Source organism: Pholcus phalangioides, unplaced genomic scaffold (genome assembly GCF_987345545.1).
Source record: "Pholcus phalangioides strain wild (caught in Gottingen) unplaced genomic scaffold, Ppha-v1.0 ptg000005l_1, whole genome shotgun sequence".
Taxonomy (NCBI): Eukaryota; Metazoa; Arthropoda; class Arachnida; order Araneae; family Pholcidae; genus Pholcus; species Pholcus phalangioides.
Genome location: NW_028301598.1, coordinates 2,540,910 through 2,565,078, shown reverse-complemented (window position 1 = coordinate 2,565,078; position 24,169 = coordinate 2,540,910). Strand labels below are relative to the sequence as shown.

At 35.4% G+C, this 24,169-nt stretch overlaps 1 protein-coding gene across 1 annotated transcript in view; it reads left to right on the top strand.

Annotated features, from left to right (window-relative positions):
• The window catches only part of LOC149085714 (S-adenosylmethionine synthase-like), a 39,997-nt gene that overhangs the window by 4,227 nt on the left and 11,601 nt on the right, over nucleotides 1–24,169 (top strand). The window contains exons 2-7 of the mRNA XM_089232106.1: nucleotides 14,251–14,328; nucleotides 17,011–17,133; nucleotides 17,349–17,461; nucleotides 18,107–18,250; nucleotides 23,527–23,745; nucleotides 23,836–24,018. Of these exons, the coding sequence (XP_089088232.1) occupies nucleotides 14,251–14,328; nucleotides 17,011–17,133; nucleotides 17,349–17,461; nucleotides 18,107–18,250; nucleotides 23,527–23,745; nucleotides 23,836–24,018 (860 nt within the window). The remainder of the gene's footprint in view (nucleotides 1–14,250; nucleotides 14,329–17,010; nucleotides 17,134–17,348; nucleotides 17,462–18,106; nucleotides 18,251–23,526; nucleotides 23,746–23,835; nucleotides 24,019–24,169) is intronic.

Sequence of the window (24,169 nt, the reverse complement as noted above, 5' to 3'; positions counted from 1 at the left end):
TTCGTTCCTACAAGATTGCAAATGCACATTTTTTGAAATATCGTAAAAGATTGGAACACCCATTCAAATTGTAAAAACAGAAAATTTCTCCTTCGGGAGAGAAAAAAAAATTACTCTTCCTTGAATATCCAGTTTTGTCATCTAGTCACTATGCCAGCCATCTTCAACCGAATTTCTCACAAGTACTATGGTTCTCCCTGAAGTACACTGAGTGCTTGATGCCCATGTCTGATTCCGTGCTCGCGAGATCGCATTCAAGGATTGAAATCGTCCTGATTTCATGCGTTCATGTGTCAAAACTTGCTGCACGGGTGCTCTTCTGTTGAGGGCTGGTACAGGCAGTGCTCGTGAATTGAAAAAGGTTGAGGGAACTCCACGCTGGGTGGTCGTCACCATTCCACATCGCAAAATCAGGGTGCGTGTAAGAAGAGTCTACCTTTGGAGTCAGGGTTTGCACTGTTTTTGCCCTCAATGGGTTTTTAACGTCTTGGTAAAAACATGTTTTTCCCACCCAGAGGAAACACCCATGGGTTTTACCACCTTCAGGAGAAAAAATTAACTGTTTCTACCATAATTTAAAAACTATCCACTTTTTTCCTTTAAAAAATTGATAATTCTGATACAATGTTGTGTGCGAATACAGAACATTAAAATTGTTATATTTTTGCTGGAATTTACATTAAATATTAATATGCTCATTTGATCTTATTGAGGGTCATTCAAGTATTACGTCAGCATCGAGAGGGGTGGGGTTTCGGATTTGCTGACGAGCCAAAAATATGGCTAAAAATCTGCTGATGTAATACTTGAAGGGCTCCTTGTTATAAATTTTCTTGCCATAAAGCAGAGCTTGACAAATCTTAGTTGCCAGGTCACCATGGTGACTGGAAAATCTGCATTAGCTCTTAAAATGGTCTTAATGTATCATATTTTCCTGCGTATAAATCTGCAGTGGCACATAATCCAAATGTGAAATTTAAACTGAAAGAAAAACAATGTATAATCTGCAGCGACATATCATCCACAGAATCAAAAAAAAAATTATTAAAACTTGCCTTATGTTTCAACAATCAATCCAGTGTTATGTTAATTAATGCAACTTATTTACGTTAACAATAGCATTATTTACGTTAACAATAGCATTATTTACACACAAAACAAAATTTACAGTTCAATCAAAAACTTAAATTCAGACTTATCAGAAAACCCATCCAGCTGATAACATAATTTCCTGCAGATTGTCCGCAGCGCTGAATAATTTTTGTAGTTTTTACCACTGCGGCAGAAAACATGCCAACTCTGATTCAGTATGATTTTTTTTCATAAATTCTTAAGTTATTTTCTCACTAGAAGCGAGATGTCGCATTAATTCTTAAAAAAATATTTTTTCATTAAATATGCATAGCTGCCAAATCTCCAGAAGCTTCATCTCTTAACCTCCTGAAAAGTTCTTAAATCTCCTAAATTTTTACAATAATCATAAAAATCCCTAATTGTCCCTAAAAATTCCCTACTTCATTTTAAAAGAATCCCAGTTTCTGAAAACAATTCCTAACGAATTATTTCTTATGGGGCAAAAAATCTTTTGCCTCAGTTTTTTTCCCATTTCGAGATGATGTCACATATCTTAAATGGGGGAATAGTGGGAAATTCCTTTTTTATAAGGAAGCTTTACAAAACCCTCTGATGGTAACAAAAAAAGTTGTTTGTCTTATCGAACAGGGAAATATCTTAGCAGCCAATAGTCATGGATAATAATTGAAGATAATAGTGACGCGCATGTTGTCAAAACTTCCTCTTTTGTTGAAGTTACATACGTGCGATAACAAAACATGAATACTGATAAGAAAAAAAAATTAATCACAGTTTTAAAGATACTTATTCCCCAATGAATTTCCTTTCATCAAACATTCCAGAAAAAGACTGACTTTTTCTGTTTGTATAAGTTGTGTTACGCATATAAACATCAGTCATGGTGGAAAGACTGATATCACCACCCATGTGAAATCAAAAAAACATCAAGCAAGGTTGAATGAAGAAAGGACTGAACAAAAAGTCAGTGTTCTTTAAAAATTGACACTTTTTCCCTTCATTTTCCGATGATTTTGGTTTCATTCCCACAGAATGTTTGTTCATATCGTTTCTGATTGACCGCAATATTTTTTTTAAGATCACCATTGAAGTTTTGGCCTCCAATTTCACTTGTTTCTTATGTAGGGATTTTATTCCCAAGGGTTTAACTTCCATGTGTTTAAAATCCCTATTTTATTTGACTTCAATTTTTAAGTAGGGATTTCATCCCTTTTGTATTAGGGAGTGGTTTTAATATACAATACGGGGCCACGTAAATCTCCCTAATTTTCATATTCAAAAGTTGGCAGCTATGAATATGAATTTTCATGCATCTTGATTGTTTACTGAAAAATCAAATTGCCCCTCATTGGGAAACTGAACTACTGTAACAAATTAAGAAGCCGTCTATCGATGGTTGTCCTTGTCTGGATTCAAACCCGTGGACGTTGACATAACCTTCATAGTGGAAGACGAGTATCTTACCACTCAGGTGAAGAATAGTTAAATTTAAGGAATGAAATAACAGAATCATGGGAAAAATTAAATATACAGAGCTGCTGAGAATTAAATATAGCAGTACGAATACTAGTATATTTTGGTAGAATAATTCTTATCTTTTTTTGAATGATGGTTACACAAAAGTTGACAAAAAATTGCAACTTCATAAAACATTTCTTTTGGTGTCGTCTTTTATAGCAAACAGGAAGTTTGGTTTAGATTTTCAGAACCAAACAAGGTGATGTGTCCATGCCCATCAAAAGTACTTGTCGCTTTATTTCGGTTCTCAGTGTTCAACTATGCTGGTTGTTTATTTATGACTGGGAATTGAACTATAAAAGTTCATGGACGCAAGAGTTGTGCCGAAACAGTTCTCTTGCTACAAGGTGCGTCAAAATGCAGAATACCTGCACGTTTGTGCCAACTCATTTGTGGTGCGGGTCATTTTGAAGGTGCAGACAAGTTTTCTGATTCTGACAGCAGGCTTTGATCTGGGGGGGGGGGTGTGATTGCCCTTCCCAAGAGTCTCATAATATGGGAAAAATTGGTCTGGTTTGTAAAATACACCATACAATCGAACAAACTTACATAAAATAGGTCCATCATTCAGTGGTATCTCTGAATTTTCTCCAGCGTGGTCCACTTTTTTGATCAACTGCTTATCTGTTTGTTGAGACAAAGCGGCAGGCCATTTTCTGGGTAGGAGTGGGTGGTATCTCTGTGTGAATCAAATAAATAGTTAATGTCTAAAAACATGTTTTATCCAAAGAGAAATGTTCTATCCAGAGGTTTGTTGAAAAAAAAATTTAATTTCGTTGTCTACTAGTAAAAAAGCTTGAAAAGAAAGGCCATTAACACAGAGAATTTAACAAATGTAATAAATCTATATATATAAAACGAATATACAGTTGATCCCGCTTACAATCTTCCCATTTGGAACATTTTAGTATGACTTATTTTCGTCGTCCCAACTCTTAAGTAATTCTTATTAAGATTTTCCCATTTCTGACGTTTTCCCACTTACAATGTTTTTTATGATGGTTTTTTTTAAAACGTTATAAGCGGGATCCACTGTAATTAAAAGTTTAGCACACACACATATTTACTCATAAATAAATTTATAAATTCCCTTTTGGTTGATTTTCCATTTCGTTATAAAAACCTTAGCTATTTCAACAATATCTTGTGATTAAAGCAAATGAGATTCTGACACTTATCTTCTTATTCCCCTATTCATATGAATCCTTGAGAATCGATTCCCTGGTGGAATGATTTCATTTCCCTTCCCTGATTGTCCACCACTCTGATCTGTTACCATTTAACTGTCGTATGTTTTCACACCTGAATATGAGAGCGATGTCAGATTTGTATTGGTGAAACTTAACAGTGTGCCCAATGTTTATGTGTGCCCAGCATTTGGCGTGTTTTATGTTCAGTAGGTGGTGCCATCTATCCAGGGCAGCAACTAGATACTTTCCTCAATTAGGGCAATCAGCGCCCCATGTAATGAAGTAGTTATAAAGGGTGAATTCATTCTCTCCCCCTCTACTCCAGAGCACCAGATCGGCCTGCCCAGTATCATCTATCCTCCAAATTCAATTGGTAATGCTGGGATTTGAAATTTAATGTGTATATATACGCACACATAATAAACTGAAGAGCCAAAAAAACTGGTACAGGGGCATGCGTATGCAAATAAAGATATATGGAACCAATCAGAGTACTGCGCTGCGGTCGGCAACGCCTATATAATACAACAAGTGTCTGGCATAGTTGTTAGATCGGTTACTGCTGCTACAATGGCAGGTTATCGAAATTTAAGTGAGTTTGAACGTGGTGTTATAGTCGGCGCACGAGAGATGGGACATAGCATCTCCGAGGTAGCGATGAAATTTGGATTTTCACGTACGACCATTTCACGAGTGTACCGTGAATATCAAGAATCCGGTAAAAAATAAAATCTACGGCATCGCTGCTGCCGGAAAAAGGTCATGCAAGAACAGGACCAACGACGACTGACGAGAATCGTTAAACGTGACAGACGTGCAACCCTTCCGCAAATTGCTGCAGATTTCAATGCTGGGCCATCAACAAGTGTCAGCGTGCGAACCATTCAACGAAACATCATCGATATGGGCTTTCGGAGCTGAAGGCCCACTCGTGTACCCTTGATGACTGCACGACACAAAGCTTTAAGCCTCGCCTGGGCCAGACAACACAGACATTGGACTGTTGAGGACTGGAAACACGTTGCCTGGTCTGACGAGTCTCGGTTCCAATTGCTTCGAGCTGATGGATGTGTACGGGTATGGAGACAACCTCATGGATCCTACATGTCAACAGGGGACTGTTCAAGCTGGTGGAGGCTCTGTGATGGTAATGGGGCGTGTGCAGTTGGCATGATATGGGACCCCTGATACGTCTAGATACGACTCTGACAGGTACGTAAGCATCCTGTCTGATCACTTGCACCCATTCATGTCCATTGTGCATTCCGACGGACAGATTCCAGCAGGACAATGCGACACCCCACACGTCCAGAATTGCTACAAAGTGGCTCCAGGAACACTCCTCTGACTTTAGACACTTCCGCTGGCCACCAAAATCCCCAGACATGAACATTATTGAGCATATCTGGGATGTCTTGCAGCGTGCTGTTCAGAAGAGATCTCCACCCCCTCTTACTTCTACGGATTTATGGTGTCAATTACCTCCAGCACTACTTCAGACATTAGTCGAGTCCATTCCAAGTCGTGTTGCGGCACTTCTGCTGGCACGCGGGGGCCCTACACGATACTAGGCAGGTTTACCAGTTTTTTTTGGCTCTTCAGTGTATGTATACATATTTGTGTTGTAGGTCTGTGTAATTGTTGCGGCGGCTAGAGCTTTTTTTCTTTTTTTTCCTTCATCAAAGAAATAGCCAACTCAAAATTGGAAAACCTTAGAAAATCATTTTATCTGATCACCACCGCGCAATCGCAGATTCTAAACCCAGATTTTAATGGTTAAAATCTGGGGGTATGGGGGGGGGGCATGCCCTCCTCCCAAGAAGATCAAAAATTAAAAATATTTTTGTAGAAAATTAAATCATTGGGAACAAAATACATTCTTATATTTTATATTATCTGTTAATTTGAAATTGGGTGTTGGTGACCTAAACTTACCGTGGAGAATTTGATCCTTGTGCCCCTGCAAAAGCCGATTCTGCATTCACACCTGTGATTTTCGCATTGTGAAATGGTGACTACAGCAATAGCAGCTAGATGATAAAACACTGTTGATGTTGAAGGTAGTCTTTACAGATTAGATTTTTTTCCCAGTGATCTTAGAAAAAAAATTTTACAATATGAACTGCGTTTCAAAAAAAATTCCTTTACTGTTTTTCAAAAAATGTACATTTGCAATCTTTTCGGAACAAGCCAAATTTACGGCATATAGACACTGTCTTTGAATGCTGGTAGATCGCCGTATATCGTCCAGTAGATGTACCGTAATTTCCGGTATGTAACCGGAGGGAAGAAGCTTAAAAGTTGTTGTACTGACCCGCAGTAGAATAGAGACCCTGAAATTCTGTGTACGACCCCTCATTCAGGGACACAACCAGATGTGTCATCTTCCCGCATGTATATCAGTACAATATAGTATAGTACAGTAAAATGTTTCATTTGCACTTCGAAGTTGTAAAACAACTTTTTTAAGGTCGTGCGATCATGATAGATAGTAAAAAAAAGGAGGGTCTTTATTTCAGGGCCGTAACTAGGATTTTTGCCACCCCCACAACTTTAAAATATGATAATCTTATAACGGTTTTCTTTGTTCCCACCTAAAATTGCTGCCGGGGCAGTTCTTTCTCCTCCCCCCAAGTTACGGCCCTGGTCTATATATTCCAGAAACCTTGGGGTTTTTTTCTTGGGACATGTGAACCAAATTTTTATGCATACTTTTCTGAAATTCCAAGCGCGTCATTGGCATCTGTGTAAATGATTGATAACAATAACTAAAGCTGATGTAATTTTTTTCACAGTATTTGATGAATATAGTTTTGATCATTGTCAAAAAAGTTTTTTCGTTCTTTCTAAATATTGTTCTTTTTTGTTATTATGTATTGCAAGGAATTGACTTTTTGGAATTTGACCATTTTGCGTTTACATACTGAAGTTGATCTTTACAATCACTGCACAGTGTAAATATAAATATGTTGTTTGTTTGTTTGTTTGTTCCCTTTTTTTCTGTATGTTGTTGAATGAATATATTTCAACCTTTATAAATATTGATTAAAAGGTGGGGGGGGGGAAGAAAAGGGAAATATTAATACTAACTACACTAATGAGATAGAACGTAAATGTACACATAGCTTGGTATTAACTAATTCATTGTGCTACTTTGTGTTAATATTTAAAAAAGTGAAAGATTATTTTAATAACATGAATAAAAAAAGAAGAAAATGAGTGAGGGTTGCCATGTGCCAACAGATAATAGACTATTCTTTATAGATTTAATGGAAGGACATCCTAGCCCCTTTGGGTCTAACAGTGAATGTTCCTAATCTATGTATTTATATGTGTTTCTGTTTTGTGTCTTTTTGTTTTCCCTGTTTTTGTCTTTTGTATCAGTTTGTACTAGATGTAAAATTTGAGAATGATCTTTAAGAGAATAGGATTCTGTGGAAGGACTACTATTATGCATAACTTGAGAATATTCTTATTATTCTTAATGAGAATATTCTCCTGTTATTTATAATATAAATATATATAATATCCTTGAAAATATTCTCTGGAACGATTACTTTTACAAATTACTGGGAAATATTCATCGAAAATAATAAGAATTATTCTCGTTATTTATAATTCTCGATAAGAATATTCTTCAGTTATTTATAATAGTAGTCCTTCCAGAGAGTATTCTCAAGAATATTTCTAATAACGTGCATTATAATAATCTCTATAAATAACTTGAGAATAATTCTTATTATTTTACTATAAGAATATTCTGTAGTAATTTATAATATTCTGTCCCATATCTCTCTTCCCGTCAAGAAGACTGAATATTGAAGTTTGTTTCCCACGATATCAAAGTTTAAAAGCAAGAAAATGAAAAACCAACATTGCTAAATTGCACAACGTGCAAGGAAATGCGAGTGATACAGAATTTAAGTGTATGTACATTGAAAACAACAGTTCTGTATCTTCTTAGAATGAAGGTGATTATAGAAGAATAGCGTCCTTTGTCAATCAACTTTGAGTTTTACTCTTTGCTTTGAACTGAAAATTTATCTAATTTTAAATAATTTTTAAGGTTCTAATCTAAAGGTTTTTAAAATCTTCATTACCAAACTTTTAAAACCTCTCGTCATGACCAGGAGAATATTCTGAAAATATTCTCGAACTAAAAGTTGTCATTTGGGGGTGATTATACCATAGCTGCCAAGTCTCCAGAATTTTTACGAAAATCACAAATCCCTAATTGTCCCTAAAATTTCCCTACTTCATTTAAAAAAATCCCCGCTTATGAAAACAATCCCTAAGGAATTTCTTGTGGAGCATGAAGCTTCTTTTTTTCCTTTCGAAATGACGTCTATATAACAAAGCATGAATACTGATAAGAAAAAACATATTTAATCAATTTTAAAGATGCTTATTTCGATGAATTTCCTTCCATCAAACGTTCCAGAAGAGGGCCGACTTTTCCTTTTTGTACAAGTTGTGTTACGGACATAAACATCGGTCATGGAAAGACTGCCATAATCACTCGTGAAATGAAAAAAAAACCATCAAGCAAGTGTCACAAAGTCAGTGTTCTTTAAAAATTGACGGTGTTTTCCTTCATCTTCCGATGATTTTGGGTCATTCGTGCCGAATGTTTGTTCACAGCGTTTCTGATTGAACACAATATTTAATTTTACATCATTGAAGTTTTGGCCTCCAATTTCACTTGTTTTTTGCGTAGGAATTTTATTCCCAAGGGTTTAACTTCCATGTGTGTAAAATCCCTATTTTAATTTGACTTCAGTTTTTGAGTAGGGATTTTATTCCCTATGCTTTAACTTTTATGTTTGGAAAATCCCTATTGTATTTATTAGGGAGTGGTTTTAGCATAAAATATGGGTTTGCGCGAAAATCTCCCGAATTTTCATTTTCAAAAGTTGGCAGCTATGTTATACGAAAAACTGTGTTGTAAATGTTTCAGGCAATGAAAACTGATTTATATTTTGTAATATAAACAAAATTTTTTAAAAAATTTAAATTATTTAAAGGAAGAATTTTCTCTTATTCTCCAATTTTCACATCCAGGAAAATATGCTCGTTCTCTGAGAATATTCCCTGGAGAATATTCTCACATCTCTAGTTTGTACTTGTGTTGTTGTGTCAAATATAAAAAAAGCTTAAATTTAGGAACACTTTCACCGAACATTAGGTCTAGGACATGAGAAATACAAATACAACGCCACAACAGGCAAAATGCCCAACGAGGTGGCTGAGAAAAAGATACCCATAAAAATATGGATGAACAATATATACACATGATAAAATATTATACAATGCCCATAAAGAACATAGTGGTTAAATCGCCAGAATTTTTTGCAAAAATCTCATCTCCTGAATTTCAACCGTGATTGTAGAAGACATCTACTTTTGGGGAGACAATTCTTCCTAAAGTATCAGGGTTGGGCATTTGCTGGCAAAAGAGTATTTTTGCTGGGACAGTGGTAAAAATAGCAAAACTTACACAAAAATCTTTCTAGGAAAAAAAATTTGACTCAATGTGTAATTATATGTAACTGAAACTTGAGAAATCATTACAACAATCAACTTTATGAGGTATTGTGAAATTATCTGTGGAAAAGGTTTAAGAGCGGTTATAAAATTTTAACATAACACAGTATTTCAAAATTTTAAATTTTATTGTGAACCTATTCTTGAAATAGCATTCATTTTACAACAATTTGAGTTTTTGTATCTGTTTGCTAGGTTTTAATAATTGAAATCAAAGAATTTTTACAAATAAATTGATATACTGCTAAAGGGTATTACACATACCCACAGCATATTACACATATGCTGTCCACCTGTGTCCCGTTTTTGGGTGGTCCATTGTACCTCATGTAGACTATTAGTAAGAAAAAATTTCAAGATTTTTTTTATTTGCTATTAATAAATGTATTTCATATAGGTTTACAAGTAAACGAGTATCATACGTTTCAGCATTTACTTTTTCTTGCATTCTTTGTCTTTTGTTGTCAAGAAATCTCAAATATTGAATGGAGCAATATTTTACTTTATGCAGCTGTAAACAGCAAACTTCTGCAAAATGGCTAATATATGTTTTGACTATACACTTTTTTGGCTGTAAACCTTCATTATTGTATTGTCTAACATAAATAAGAATATCGAGCTCAAAAAATGAAAAATAAATTTTTAAGAGGGTGTCCACTGGGCTCCATCTTCCCCTATCCTGTATTTGTCCTTTTGATACAACGACTACCTGTTGTCCGAGACAATCATGATCATTATAACAATGTACAATTCTTTCACATTGTTTTTTTTTTATAATGATTCTAGACATAAATAAGAATATATATAAATAAATGTGGGAAATATCAATTTGTTTTATGCTTGGCAAAAACCTATTTTTGTCAGGATGTTTTTTACTCCAGTTTCTTCCAGCTGTTAGAAAAAACTTACCACCCTTGAAAAAAATGGTTATTAAACCAAAATTGGAGTTCAAAACTGCCACTTGCGTAATAAAATTTAAAAATAAATGCATAACAATGCCTTGCATGCGTATATGAAGAAATCTATTTTCCCCAGGGACAGTTTTTGCCGTGGTTTTTTCCACCTATGTCAAAAACTTGCCAATCCTGATACAGTGAAATCTGGATAAAATGATGCTCTGTGGATCAAGAAAAAAAATAGTTATATCAAATATTGTTAGGGCGATTTATTGTTATATCAAGCATCATTTTAGTGAGGTTTCACTGTACAGTAATGCCCTGACCTAAATTACTCACCTGTACATGCGCCTCTTGCATATTCCTCTATGGAATTTCTAACAAATTGGTACATACCGGAATGTATGTGTTGTGAACCTAACGTGAAGTTTTGTTTCCACGCAATGCTTGTTATGTGTAGTGTGCTGCCACCTGTCATCAATTTTTCTAATTATTCGTTAAGTTTTAATATTAGTTTAAGACTGAATAGTTGTACTGTTGTAGGCCAGATGCTTTATGTGACGAGACTTTTTAATCAGGAGATTGGCTCCCGCGAGCTGTTAATATAATTCTTAAACTGGAGTTGATGTGTTTCAAACAATTTTTTGTATTGAATTATTATTTGTTCAGTTTCAAATTGAGTTTGATGGGAGTGTAGGTGTCGCTGTGAAAGTTCTATATCAAAGGAGTTTTTTTTTTTTTAAAGACGACCAAAATTTATTGTCTCCACTATGAACAGTTTTTCGTATTCTTGGAAACATCAGCTCATCTCCACACAAGTACCATTCGAGAGGAGTTTGTAGGAAAACAAGTAACCCACAGTATAATCAAAAGTAGTTCCGAAATTAGTGGATAATAACCAAAAGTAATTAATTTTAAAAAATAAACGAACAACTAGATCCAAGTAAAGAAATTACAGGTTTGGGCAATTATATATGTTCAGCATATTAAATTGCTTGACGTGGGCAGCACTAATTTTTTAACCTATTCCTATATTTGTTCACATCTACCGAATAGGTTAGGGAAATGAATTAAATATATTTTTATACCGTCTATCAATATTTGATCACAAATATTCGATTAATTGATTAAAAAAATTTTGATTAACCATTTAAAAATTTTAAGCGATTCCCAGCCCTAATTTAGAGAAATGATAAGATGCCTCGCACGTGCGTAAAGGGGAGATCAATTTTTGTAGCTTGGCAAAACCTGGTTTTTACCACCTGGGGCAAAAACTTGCTAACTATGTAAAGCATTTACCCAGAAAAAAGGCACTATTGTTTTTAAATCCAGAAATGCCGTCACAAGTGTAAAATTAATTGTTGCCTTTCCAAAGGGGGGGAAATTCCCTACAATATTTTTTCTTCATGTGAAATTCCTATATTGTTTTTCAAAAATTTCTCTCATATTTATTTTTGTATGGAAATTTGGATCCACGTGAAAACCTTCCTGATTCTCCTTCTCCAAAGTTGACAGCTGTGTAATAACGATACCTTGCAGTAGTTTTGAGGTTAGTGTCAGGGTTGGGTTTTGACATGACAAGCGTCAAAAACTGGTTTAAACTGTCAAACCTTAAATGAATGCTTTTAGATAATATTTTGAACATGATGGGTATATAACATGATGAGAGGCTTTTTTGTATATTCATACTATCAGACCTGCCAACTCTCCGGATTTTTCATCCTTCCTCCTGCTCTCTGGATTTTGGTAGAAAATTAGATTTTACGCGAGCTTTCATGATGTAGTGACGTCAATGACTGCTGTCGTCGTTAGGGAAAACACCCATAGAAGACAGCCATGGTCATTTCCATCGAGTAGCCGTAAAAAAGTCTTGGTGACCGCATTTTTGTTTACGTAGCATTTATCAGGGGCATTACCTTGGTTGCCGAAATTCCTGTATAATCGTTATTGTATTCCGTTAACAGCTGCGCGGTAAACACAAGTTTTTTCGTCAGCTGCTTTGTATTTTGAAGTTTTTAAATTGTTTCCTACGATTAAATATGTCTTCAGAAAGAAAATATAAAACTTTAAGCTATTTAAAGCTAAATATAAAGCTTTTAAGAGTTCATATACCCAAGATTACCAATCACTGATAGCATCCATGAAAGGAAACACTTATGTTTTATGAACAGTATGTAGACGTGATTTCTGTATTCTGCATGGAAAGACTGACATGGAATTATATTCTGCTCAAGGGCAATGCAGAACCTTTCTTGAAGGAGGGGGGGGGGGAGAAATGGAACTTTTTCTTAATTGATTAAAAAAAAAATTTATGTAAAATTTTTTGACAGTGTCTGAGTGCCGGGGGAGGGGGGTACCCCCCTCTGGAGAACCTCCAGATTTATGGATTCCAAAAGTTGGCACGTCTGGTACTATTTTTAAAGACTAATTTATCACTGTAATTAAAACTAAATATTAATTGTAATTTGCAACTTTGAATTTTTTGACATACAGAATCTCTAGAACAGATAATATACAGTAAAACCTTGATAAGTCGTCACCTCAAGTTATCAAAAAATTATGACGGTTTAAGCGGAGTGACGACTTAAGCGGAGTTCCATCAGTTTTAATGTTCAATGTTATGAAAATCGTATAAATTTAAAGTAATATGACATTTATTAAAGTATAAATCAAAATAACAATATTAATAAAATTTATAGATTGTGAAAGAAAAAATAATAGCCTCTTTTTTATCTCTTATTACTTAAAAATTGTGGTAAACTGTACTGTACACTTTGATTTATACTAGTAAATTTTAATTTAGACTAACAGAGCAACTGTTAGAATAGGTAGCTTTTCTTCATAATAGAAACTCTCAATCGCACATTAATTTTACATATACATCAAATTTAATTTTAGTGTTTGAATTCTTCACCAGTAGTTCATGATACAACTACAAAGTAATCTCTAACACTTTTGACTTGGTGGAGGGGCCCTGGGCAGGGAAAAGTAAACAGAACACCTCAACTTGGGAAAGAATGACTAATTTTTTCAACAAAAATATTGTTTAAATTTCAAGCCCTAAATTAGTAGAGTCCATGCTTTCTATGATTATTTATTATCCATGCCCGCACGTGCGCATTGCACTTTGACTTGATTAATTTGATTCTTCGATTTACATAATTTTTGATTTCCTTGCACTCTATGTAATCTTTGACATATCAATAAAGTTTGGTTTTGCCGGAGGCGAAGTGCTTACGTTGCTTCTTGCGACAGAGCTTGGGTGATTCGCGGTTTGCCCAGTTTCTCCAATGGAGCCCAGACAGAAATGAGATCTAGCTTGAACAGTCCAACGTTCCAAAAACCTTAGTCGGCAAATGAACTTCCCCAGTGTAACTTTCGTTACTTAAACTGTTCCGTTTGGGTATATACGATTTTATGGTGAATCTTAAGCATATGGCAATGCTGTTAACAAGCTCTTTTTTTTAATGGGAACCATAAAAAGTCTGTTCCTCTTTCTCAAACGTTTTCATAGTGACGACTTAACCGAAATTAGCGACGACTAAACGAGGATTTAATCACATTGTGGTCTATGAGAGCTGGAAGGGTCTGAAGAAAAATGACGACTTAACAAGGTTTTACTGTATAAATTTATGGTCTATTTCATCTAAACTATTGATTACTTGTGTTCGATTTACTAAGCGAAATAGAGCTGTTTATTCAAAATATGTGTGATAGAAGATCACAGAGGTTAGGTTTTTGACCTCAGAAACTTACTCTGTAATAGTCAAAAACGTATTGTCAATGTTGTCATTTTTATTTCTGCTCTTAGAATAAGTTATAGGAGCTTTTCTTAAGCATCATATTCGATCGGTACAAACAAAATCACAGACGTCAGGTCACATAGTATAAACGTTAAATTTCTTTATACAAGTTATACTGAAAGAAACTATGCAAATACAGTTCACATTATTAACATTAACAGCTCATTGGTGAAATAGTTGCTTTCATCTCGATACTTTTGTTTTCAGACAAATTATGTGACCAGATAAGTGATGCCATCCTCGATGCTCACCTGGAACAAGATCCTGATGCCAAAGTTGCATGCGGTGAGTGTTTGTGAGAAATTTGATTTGTCACACATTAATGGTTTTTTGCATAATGGGGAGGGGGGTCTTGCACAGCTGAAATCCTGTCCTATGTAAACTTCCAGGTTCTGAAAATAGATCCTTCACAAAACCAATATGTGAGAACCAGGGTTGGGTTTTTGACGTCAAAAACTGGTTTTTGACATGACAAGCATCAAAAACTGGTTTAAACTGTCAAAAACTGGTTTAAACCGTCGAAAACCGTCAAAAACCTAAATGAATGCCTTTTGATAATGTTTTGAACATAATAGGTATACAACATGATGAAAAATTTACTTTTTGGCATATTACAATGTTTTATTTTTAAACATTAATTTATTACAATAATTAAAACAAAATATTAATTATAATTTGCAATTTTGAATTCTTCAACATAAGAGCCTAGAACATATAAAATATAATTTTATGGTTTATTTATCTAAGCTACTCATTACCTGTGTTCAATTTGTTGAGTGGATTCGAGCTGCTTATTCAAAATATGTATGATAGGGCATCAGGGTTAGGTTTTTGACCCCAGAAACTAACTCTGTATTAAAACTATCAAAAAGTTACTGCCAATGATGTCAAACAGTTTTTGTTAACTTGATAGGTATGTTAAATAACAAAATACTTACTTTTATTTAGATTAAAGGGTTTTATATTCAGAATTATAATTACTGAGGAAAAATATATATTTTGATATTTTAAATTTTGTGATCTGCCCAAAATTTTATTCCATATAAAAATTCTCATGCAGCATCTGTTAATGCACTAATTAAACTCATTTATTTTCACCTAAAAATTTCTTAGATCACGGTGTATAAATTCACAGAGTATTAAAGAATATTTTCAACCAAAGCAGAGCTGACAAGACTTTATACCCAAAGCATTTTTTTTGCATGTTTGAATACAGCTTCAATTGGAAAACCATTGCATTATAAATGCTAGTAAATGTACCATATCATAGTGCAAAAGTAAGAATAAACCAAGTTTGACATATACAAGCTAGCATTGCCAAATTAAATGACATTTTAGTCCTACAATTTAGTATTTTGATCGCTAGATATATTTCAATGTTATGTGCAATAAGAGTATTGTTTTAAGTATCAGTGGTTATCTAGATAATTTAATAATAACAGAAATCAACATTACATACATGATGTAATAAACTTTTTTAAACACTTATCTGTTGTAAAAAGAGTACAGCAGATAGTTTATATCAATGCATATATATAAGCAGTTGAAGAAATTTTGGAAGGTCAAGAATCATCTTGAATCAAAGAATGTCAAATCGTTCCACAGTTTTCCCTTCAATGTTCATGTTATGCTTTATTCAAATTTTATAAGAAAAAAAAACATATATTGTCCAAAATAATTCTGTCGGGAGTAGAAAATTATTTTAGAATCTTATTAAATATTTATTCTTTGTATAACATAGTCACTTTAAACATTACATGCAATTAACGTGTGCATTTTCATTGGGAATTTTTATATCGAAAAGCAATATTTGAGGTTTTTGACGTGACAGTTTAAACTGCGGTTTAAACCGTCAAAAACTGCCATGTGTCAAAAACCTGCCAACCCTGGTGTGAACCCATAAATTTGATTTTTCCCCCTACCAAATTACTTTTCACAAAATCAGGACCCTATTAAAAAGTTTAAACATCTGTTCTCTTGTAACAGGTGAAATATTTTAACCCTGTGGTCCTAGGCTGAAAAAAGGGTTGTTGTTAAACTGCACATGCACCTCATTAATTCCTCTGAAGAATTTTGAATGAATTGGTGCATGTCAGTGTGGCGAACCACTTGTCACAACCGGGATTTAAGTGAGTACCACGAAGCAATTCACTGAAATAAGAATTGAACTCTGAGCAATTTGGGTTTATTTCTGTGACTTTTAACAATTTTTTAGAAATTTTGTTAAATATTTAAGATATTGCCATAAATCTCACTGTTCTGGTATACCAGTCCACACTCCAGGATTGTCAGTCCATAGCATTGGGGTAACTGTAGATTGTTCATCGGAACTGGGCATCAGGAAAGTTGGTGGAGTTACCTATGGCTGAGAAAACTACAGAAGTAAGCAGTAGACGTGAAGCAAAGTGACTATCCCACCGCTCGGCTCATCTACGGGAAAGAGAGGCCGATCACAGATGACCGTATTCCAGGTTTGCATATTTTCGGAATTTCTTTCATCGTTCTCGATCAACAATGTGGCAACATCGGCCGTGACACTATCTTTCACTGCAACATTCAGCTAGACGTCTCTAGATTGATGTTTACCAATTGGAATGGTAATGCAGCTTCCAAAATGGAAGGAAGTGCAGCAAGACATTCTCTGGTTGACATCAGATGATCTAAGTTAAGTCAACAGGTGAAATTTTGATTAATTAATGAATATATTTAGATTAATAAGCACTTATTTGAATGGGGGTGATCACTTGCAGTGGGTAGGTACTGTTACACCAGATTAATACATGTGTGTGTCCCTAACATATCTATGAATGTCAAGATGAGCATAGTTCATGTTCACACGGTACTGCTATCTGTCGTTTCAAAGTGTTCTGTTAAGAACACTGCTATGGTTTTGAGGATCTTGGCTTAATCATTTTGTTACGCATTATGAATTCATTTGTTTTTGTTCTTTTTCTCATTATGTGACAGAAACTGCAGCAAAGACTGGTATGGTCATGGTCTTCGGTGAGATCACATCAAAGGCGACTGTAGATTACCAAAAGATAGTACGAGAGACTGTCAAAAACATCGGCTATGACAGCTGCACGAAAGGTATGCCAAGCTTTTTTGGGGGGATTTATTTGTATAGTTTTATTTGCGTGATGTGGATTTTATTTTATATTTAGAATATTTGAGAATCAGAAGATAATTGTTTTTTTTATTGTATGCTGAAATAACATAGTGGGAGGGACAGATGTTAGAATAATATATTAAATGCATCAAGTGTGAATTTTGGTGCTTTAAATAGATATCTTACTGTTTGGTAGGTTTCGACTATAAGACTTGTAATGTTTTGGTGGCTGTGGAGCAACAAAGTCCGGAAATCGCTAGCGGAGTACACATGAATAAGTCAGAGGAAGATATTGGAGCTGGTGACCAGGTATGTAGGTCTACTTCGAACTGTTTATTTGGCTTTTATGAAATAAGCAAGAGACTACTACTCCCATCCCACAAGACATTTATTAAAGGACCTTCTAGTTGATACCAGGCCTTGTCTATGATATTGTTCCGGATAATTTCTCTCACAGGTCCTTGAAATGAGCAGAGGGTGAAACAAAATGCAGGACATCACAGATTTATTTGCAGAACAGCTATTTACAATCAGAGATCTTGACAGAATGTGACTTGAAGACAATGTGTTGTCTTGATACAATTTCAACAACCGCATAGTTCCACAAAAACAGTGCCATTTATAAAGGCAAAAATAAACCTTCGAGAAAAATCAGATTCATGTGACATCTTTACATTTCTTGTTTGGCATCATGTCAGATCTGTCGCCAAATGCAGCAAGTTTGTTGTTAATTTGCCGAGATATGCACTATCGATTTGCAGGTGTAAGATGACAATAAATTTAAATAATCACTATTTACATAATTTTTGTAATATTAATGCTGACTTTATCTTTTCTTACAATTGCCATGACTAATTGTTTTTCATCAGTATGAATGAAAATTGTCTTTTTTTCATTCCTCGTTTAGATGTTTTTGTTGTAACAATAATCACGAATGTAAAATTTCAATTTCAGGGTCTCATGTTTGGATATGCGACAGATGAAACAGATGAGTGCATGCCCTTGACTGTTGTCCTCGCCCATAAATTGAATGCACGCCTCGCAGCTTTACGCAAAGATGGGACGTTCCACTGGGCTGGGCCAGATTCCAAAACGCAGGTAAATTCCTCATTAGTGCCTATGCTTAATTACGGCGACTGATAGTATTAATCGGGCAAATAGAACAAATTATTATTTGTATTCGTTTCTGCTTTGTAGAGGTGACATCTTTTCTGATTCTGTTCATGACACTGTCAGATTTTGGTATAACCATAAGTGGATACAGACTCTTCAAACAAGAGTGGAGGGGTTGGCAACCACAGTGTTTGTGTAGTAAGCAGAATGGGGGGGGGGGTGATTGTCCATCTCTCCCCTTTCGCTTATGCTAATAATAAATTTTTTAGTGGATGAGAGCTGCTTGTATCTATTAATATATATATATATATATATATAACACCACTCGGGGAAACTGAATACAAATGACTTCATAAGCAGGACGACTTAATTAGCAAGCCCCCTAAATAATGATGTACAAACAATGACATTAATATGATGGTTCATACAGAGGTCTGGCTGTATATAGGGGGAAGATGGGGACAAAGTTTACTACCCTTCAAAATTCCTTTTTCTTTTTTTTTTGCTTGATATTTTCATTTATGTTAGACAATTATGTTATGAATGTTTACAACCAAAACGTATGTGGTAAAAGCATAAGTTGGCCATTTTGCAGAAGTTCACTTTTTAGCTGCGTAAAGTAAAATATTGCTCCATCAATAGTTAAGATTTTTTTATAATAACGTGATCCTCACGTATTCCCGAGTGATCAGCATGATCCGTCCAGGGAATTTGTTAGTGTTAGTAAACATCCATACGCGAACTGGGATTCGAACCCAGACCTGCACAGTGAGAAGCTAGTTCTCTAACCACTCGACTGCCAGGCTTAATAACTAGGACAGGAAAGAATGCGGGAAAAATTACTCAAAGTTGAAGGGTATGATACTCATTTACTTGTAAATGTGTATGTCAGGGCTTGACAAATCGTGAAAAAATCTAGGCACCAAAAAAAAAATTTACCCGAAGAAAAAGGTCCAAAATGATATTTCTTTTGACTTTTTCTGGGCATAATGACCCTCATGATCATAGCAGATATGCTGCTATAAATTCCAAACATTTTGTGCTTCTCTCAACCTGCAATTTAGTAACTACACATAGAAAATTTTGGCGCTAATACCAAGTTTCTAGTCGCCATAACAACCTGGCACTTGTGTGGCCCTGGTATATGTAATAAGCCCTACGTGTTTTTATTGTAAATAAAATATCTTGGAAGGTTTTTTACTGGCAGTTCACGTAGGGTACAGTGAACCACTCAAAAACGGGGCCAAGGTGTGCTATATTGCTACAGTACTACCGTTGTGCAATACATCAGTTCATTTTTGAAAATTCTTTACTATTTCAATTATTAAAACTTAACAACAAATGCAGAATGCAAATTGCTAAAAAAAAAAATTGTGGTATAATGTAATCTATTTCAGAAGAAAGTTAAAAATAAATAAAATACCTGTTTATTTTTGGAAATTAAACTCTTAAACCGTGAAGTATTTAATAAAATATGCTTTTAATAGTTGATAATATAACTATTAACTGTGAATTACTAGTTTAAACATTATCTCAATGTGATAATTCAAAATGAAGACCAGTAAAGTACAACATTGAACTATTTTTCTGAGAAAAGGGAAACAATCATTCATTGCGTTCTCATGTGATGAGTTGAAAATTTTGACTGGTAATTTAAATAATTTATTCAGAAATGAGTATTCAAAAATATTCTTTCAGACATAAACATACGTGCGAACTCTCTGGATTTCCCCCCCCCCCTTCTCCCGCTCTCTGGAATTTTTAGAAGTTTTAGTAGAAAAATTGCAAGCCTTAACTGCAGTTATGTAATTTTTGTGGGGGGGGGGGTTAAGATTAAACTTGAGTTTCCAGATTGCACAGCTCTTGACGTAGGGGCCATATTTTTTCTACAATGAAGCTGGTTTCTTCATGAAAGACAAGCTCAACTCACAACTATGTATTTCATCATTTTATGCAATCACACTCATCTGGCATCAGCCTGGTTTTTTGGGTTTTCTTTCCTTTTTATGTGCAATGATTTGGAAAACCAGTTCGACAGCTCAGGCAAATTTCTCACTCGTGAGAAAGCTAGATTCACTGGACATGTTGATTCCCCTTCTAATTGCTTTTAAAATATACCTCCATCCTAATAAGTGTACATTCATCCGTCTTGACGAAACCCAAAAACTTTTCTCCAACCCCATCTCATCTGAAATCACCACGAAATTTGTTAATCGCTACAGTACACAATTGTCTGGGGAAAATGTAAAAATTTTGTATGGTTTTTTACACAAAATAAAGTGTTCCGGACTCTGCCGCAAAGCTGGGCTGGAAGAGATCTCTGCACCAGGATAAGTCTAGTGGCAAAGTTCTGGCATTCATTCATGTACATGTTGATTTCTCCTCCTCCTTTTTCATTAGTTCTATCACGCCTTCAGAATCACCAGTGCTGTCCTTAGCCATGCTTCCAAATCTGTTTTTGTTCAAGGATGGTCTGGATTCTGCTTTACATTAGCTACTGCGATTGCTGTAGGTTACGGCAGCTGCATTAATCTACGGGAGTTCTGTGTGGTTGCTATTGGGCATTGACCACGTAGGAAAAGCTTGAGCGATGCAGTTGTATTAACTCTTTAACGCCCAGATAGAAAACCTGGGAGGGTCGTGAAAATACTGAGTTTTTTATGTTCGAAGTGGACTTGTCCAAATTTCGGCCACTTTCCCTCTCCCCACCCTTTCTCCATGATTTTCTATTCATGCCACCCTTTACATTGACGTTCACCCCTTCATTTCAATGGATTTTCGGGAGATAATTTGTCTATACTGAAAACACCCCTTTCCTCACAGTATTATCTCTTTGTAAAATGCATCGAGTACCCTTAGTCCATTCTCAAGGAACATTCTAGTACATCAGCTTTTAAAATCCCATTCATAGGGCGTTGCAGTTGTCTTTTTCGTTCCTGCCTGTGACAAGAGCTTTCATCTTCTTTCCCGTTGGTGACAAAAGCCCACCAAAACATACCCATACCCCCTAGCTGGGTCGACTTGAGGCGGTTATGGGCATTGGGCATTAACCTACTCGGCTGACTTCGGGCGATCTGGGCATTATAGAGTTAAATATAAAACTGGAGATATTCCAGATAGCATAAAAATTGAGCTGCAAATGTTTTGCATTGTTGTATTCTGCTTGAAGGAGTGCAAAATCTACCTGGAGAGGGGCACTTTTCTTTTTTTTTTAATTTTCACAAAAATGAATTAAATTTTTTGATCGGACTATAGTATCTAGGGCGCAATGGGACATATTTTTTAGATTTACATAATTTTTCGTACAAATATTAATGAGATTTATACTTTGAGAAAATTCATAAATATAAGCAATTGAGGGATATTCATGTTTTTTTCCCATACGTATTGGTTCATGAATTTCAGAGAAAAAATATAAACTTTGAAAGTGGTCCACCTTACCCTACAAGAGCCAATCAAAATAAGAATTATTTTACTGCTCACATGCTAGATAAAAGTGCATACTTCGTTTCGGAGAAGGTTCCAATTGACTTGTCTGCATAAGAGTACTTGTTTTTAATGGAGGGGGAAATAAAAAATGAATACCCTCAGCCTTTTTTTTTGGGACCATATTGTCAGTCTTCCATCATACAACATTCTAAGTGGTTTGGCTCAAGTCTCTTTGAATGTATCAACCAAAAAATTTGATCCTCAAAAAAAAAGTTCCCAGTCTTTTCTTGTAAATCCTTGTAACCTGTAATCCCATTCGCATTTATAATGAGGATCAGCAAATCGTTCATTTCATGGGCACCTCAAGAGAAGGGGGCTTAAAAAAAAATAAGACATCGTTCAAATTTTCTAGGAGTGCATGTAAATTTGCATGGTGACGCCTCAGAAAAATTACTTGGCCCGGGGCCCCATGATGCTCTTAAGATGGCCCTGAGTGGTGGGCCATGTTCTGGGTAGGAGGAGGTATCTCTTTGAATCACAAGTAATTCATTTCTAAAAACATGTTCCATCCAAAGGTTCATTTATTTTCATTGTCTACTTGTGGGAAATGCTTTCAAAGAAGCCCTTCAACACTGAGAATTTAACACATGCAATTTAGCACATGTAGTAAATCTAAAAGAAATATACAGTCAATCTCGCTTATAACGTTCCTATTTAGAATGTTTTTCCACTTAGTACGACTACTTTCATGGTCCCAACTCTACGTAGTTCTCATTAAGATTTCCTGTTTAAGTGTTTTTCTGCTGACATTTTTTATGACAATTTTTTTCGAAACCGTTATAAACATGTTCCACTGAAATTAAAAGTTAGACACACATTTATATATTTACTAATAAATCAATCTATAAATTCTCTTCTGATTGATTTTCCTTTCATTTAAAAAAAGCCTTTGAAAAAAAGCTCTGGTCGCCACGAAAATCACGCAGGCCTTTCTTGCTCTCAGACACTTCCAATTCATAGGAACAAGGATTTTATATAAATTCTTGCAAAGCGATTGCCTTGTAGAATGACTTTATTTTCCCTCTCTGATGGCCCATTACTCTGATCTGTCGCCATTTAACTGCCACATATTCTAACACCTGAATATGGGAGTTATGACAGATTTGTGTTGGTGAAACTTAACAGTGTGCTTGAGTGTGCCCCCTAGCATTTGGCGTGTTTTATGTTCAGTAGGTGGCACCATCTATCCAGAGCCACAACTAGATACTTTCTCAAACAGGAGCAGCATACATTTTCGCACCCTGTGTAATGTAGAAGAAGCAGTTATGAAGGGTGAATTCAGCGCCCCCTCTAGTCCATAGCTCGGGGCACTAAACCCGCCTGCTCTACCCCCCATCCCACTTGGCCCCGCATCTATCCTTTAAATACATTTTTCTTTCAATTTGTCAAGTCCTGATCGAAATCTTTGTTATCCTTTCAATGTTGACGCATGTCTTACAAATGTTAAATCTGGCATACATAAACATTGGACATTTTAGGAGGTTGGAGGGACCTTTAATAAGCATTGCAGTGCTCATGAGCAGCGAGACTAAAATGCTTTGTACAAGTGCAAGCGCTTTGTATTGTCTCGTCTAGAATCCCATTGGAGAAGTTCACCATTGTGATACTTTCCATTCAAACAAATTTATTTTAAGATTCTGAAAATAACATATCAAGCGAGATCCATTGTAAATTATTTTAAAATATTCTCTGGAACATTTTATTGTTTTGAGTAATAAATGCATGGTATCAATTGTGCTTGTGGTTAAATTATTTCCCCCTTCCTGTTGCAGGTTACTTGTGAATATTTCTTTCAGCGTGGAGCAGCTGTTCCTGTTAGAGTTCATACCGTTGTTGTTTCCACTCAGCACAACAATGATATTAGTTTGGATGATGTCCGTTCCGCTGTCATGGAAAACGTCATCAAGCATTGTATCCCTCGCAGATACATGGACGAGAGAACCATTTTCCACATCAATCCGTGCGGGAGGTTTGTCGTAGGCGGGCCTATGGTGAGTTTAATGCGCTTGGTCAGCTTGTATTGACTGTTATGACTGTTTTATGAATCTGTTTGATTAACTTTTGTAATTTGTTCTTTGAAGGGTGATGCTGGCCTTACTGGTCGCAAAATAATTGTGGACACCTATGGTGGTTGGGGTGCACATGGTGGTGGGGCATTTTCGGGGAAAGATCCTACCAAAGTTGACAGATCAGCGGCGTATGCAGCGCGATGGGTTGCCAAGTCTCTAGTCAAGGCAGGTTTATGCAAGAGATGCCAAGTGCAGGTAAACTTTTATTTTCACATTTCTTCTTGTTCTGACATAACCACTTAATATACGACTGCAAATCCAAATCCTGGTGCTTGTTTTAAGGCTTCGATACTTAGTCTTAAGCATTTTGAAGCTTGAAAATTATTTGTTTCTTCTATCATGTCGT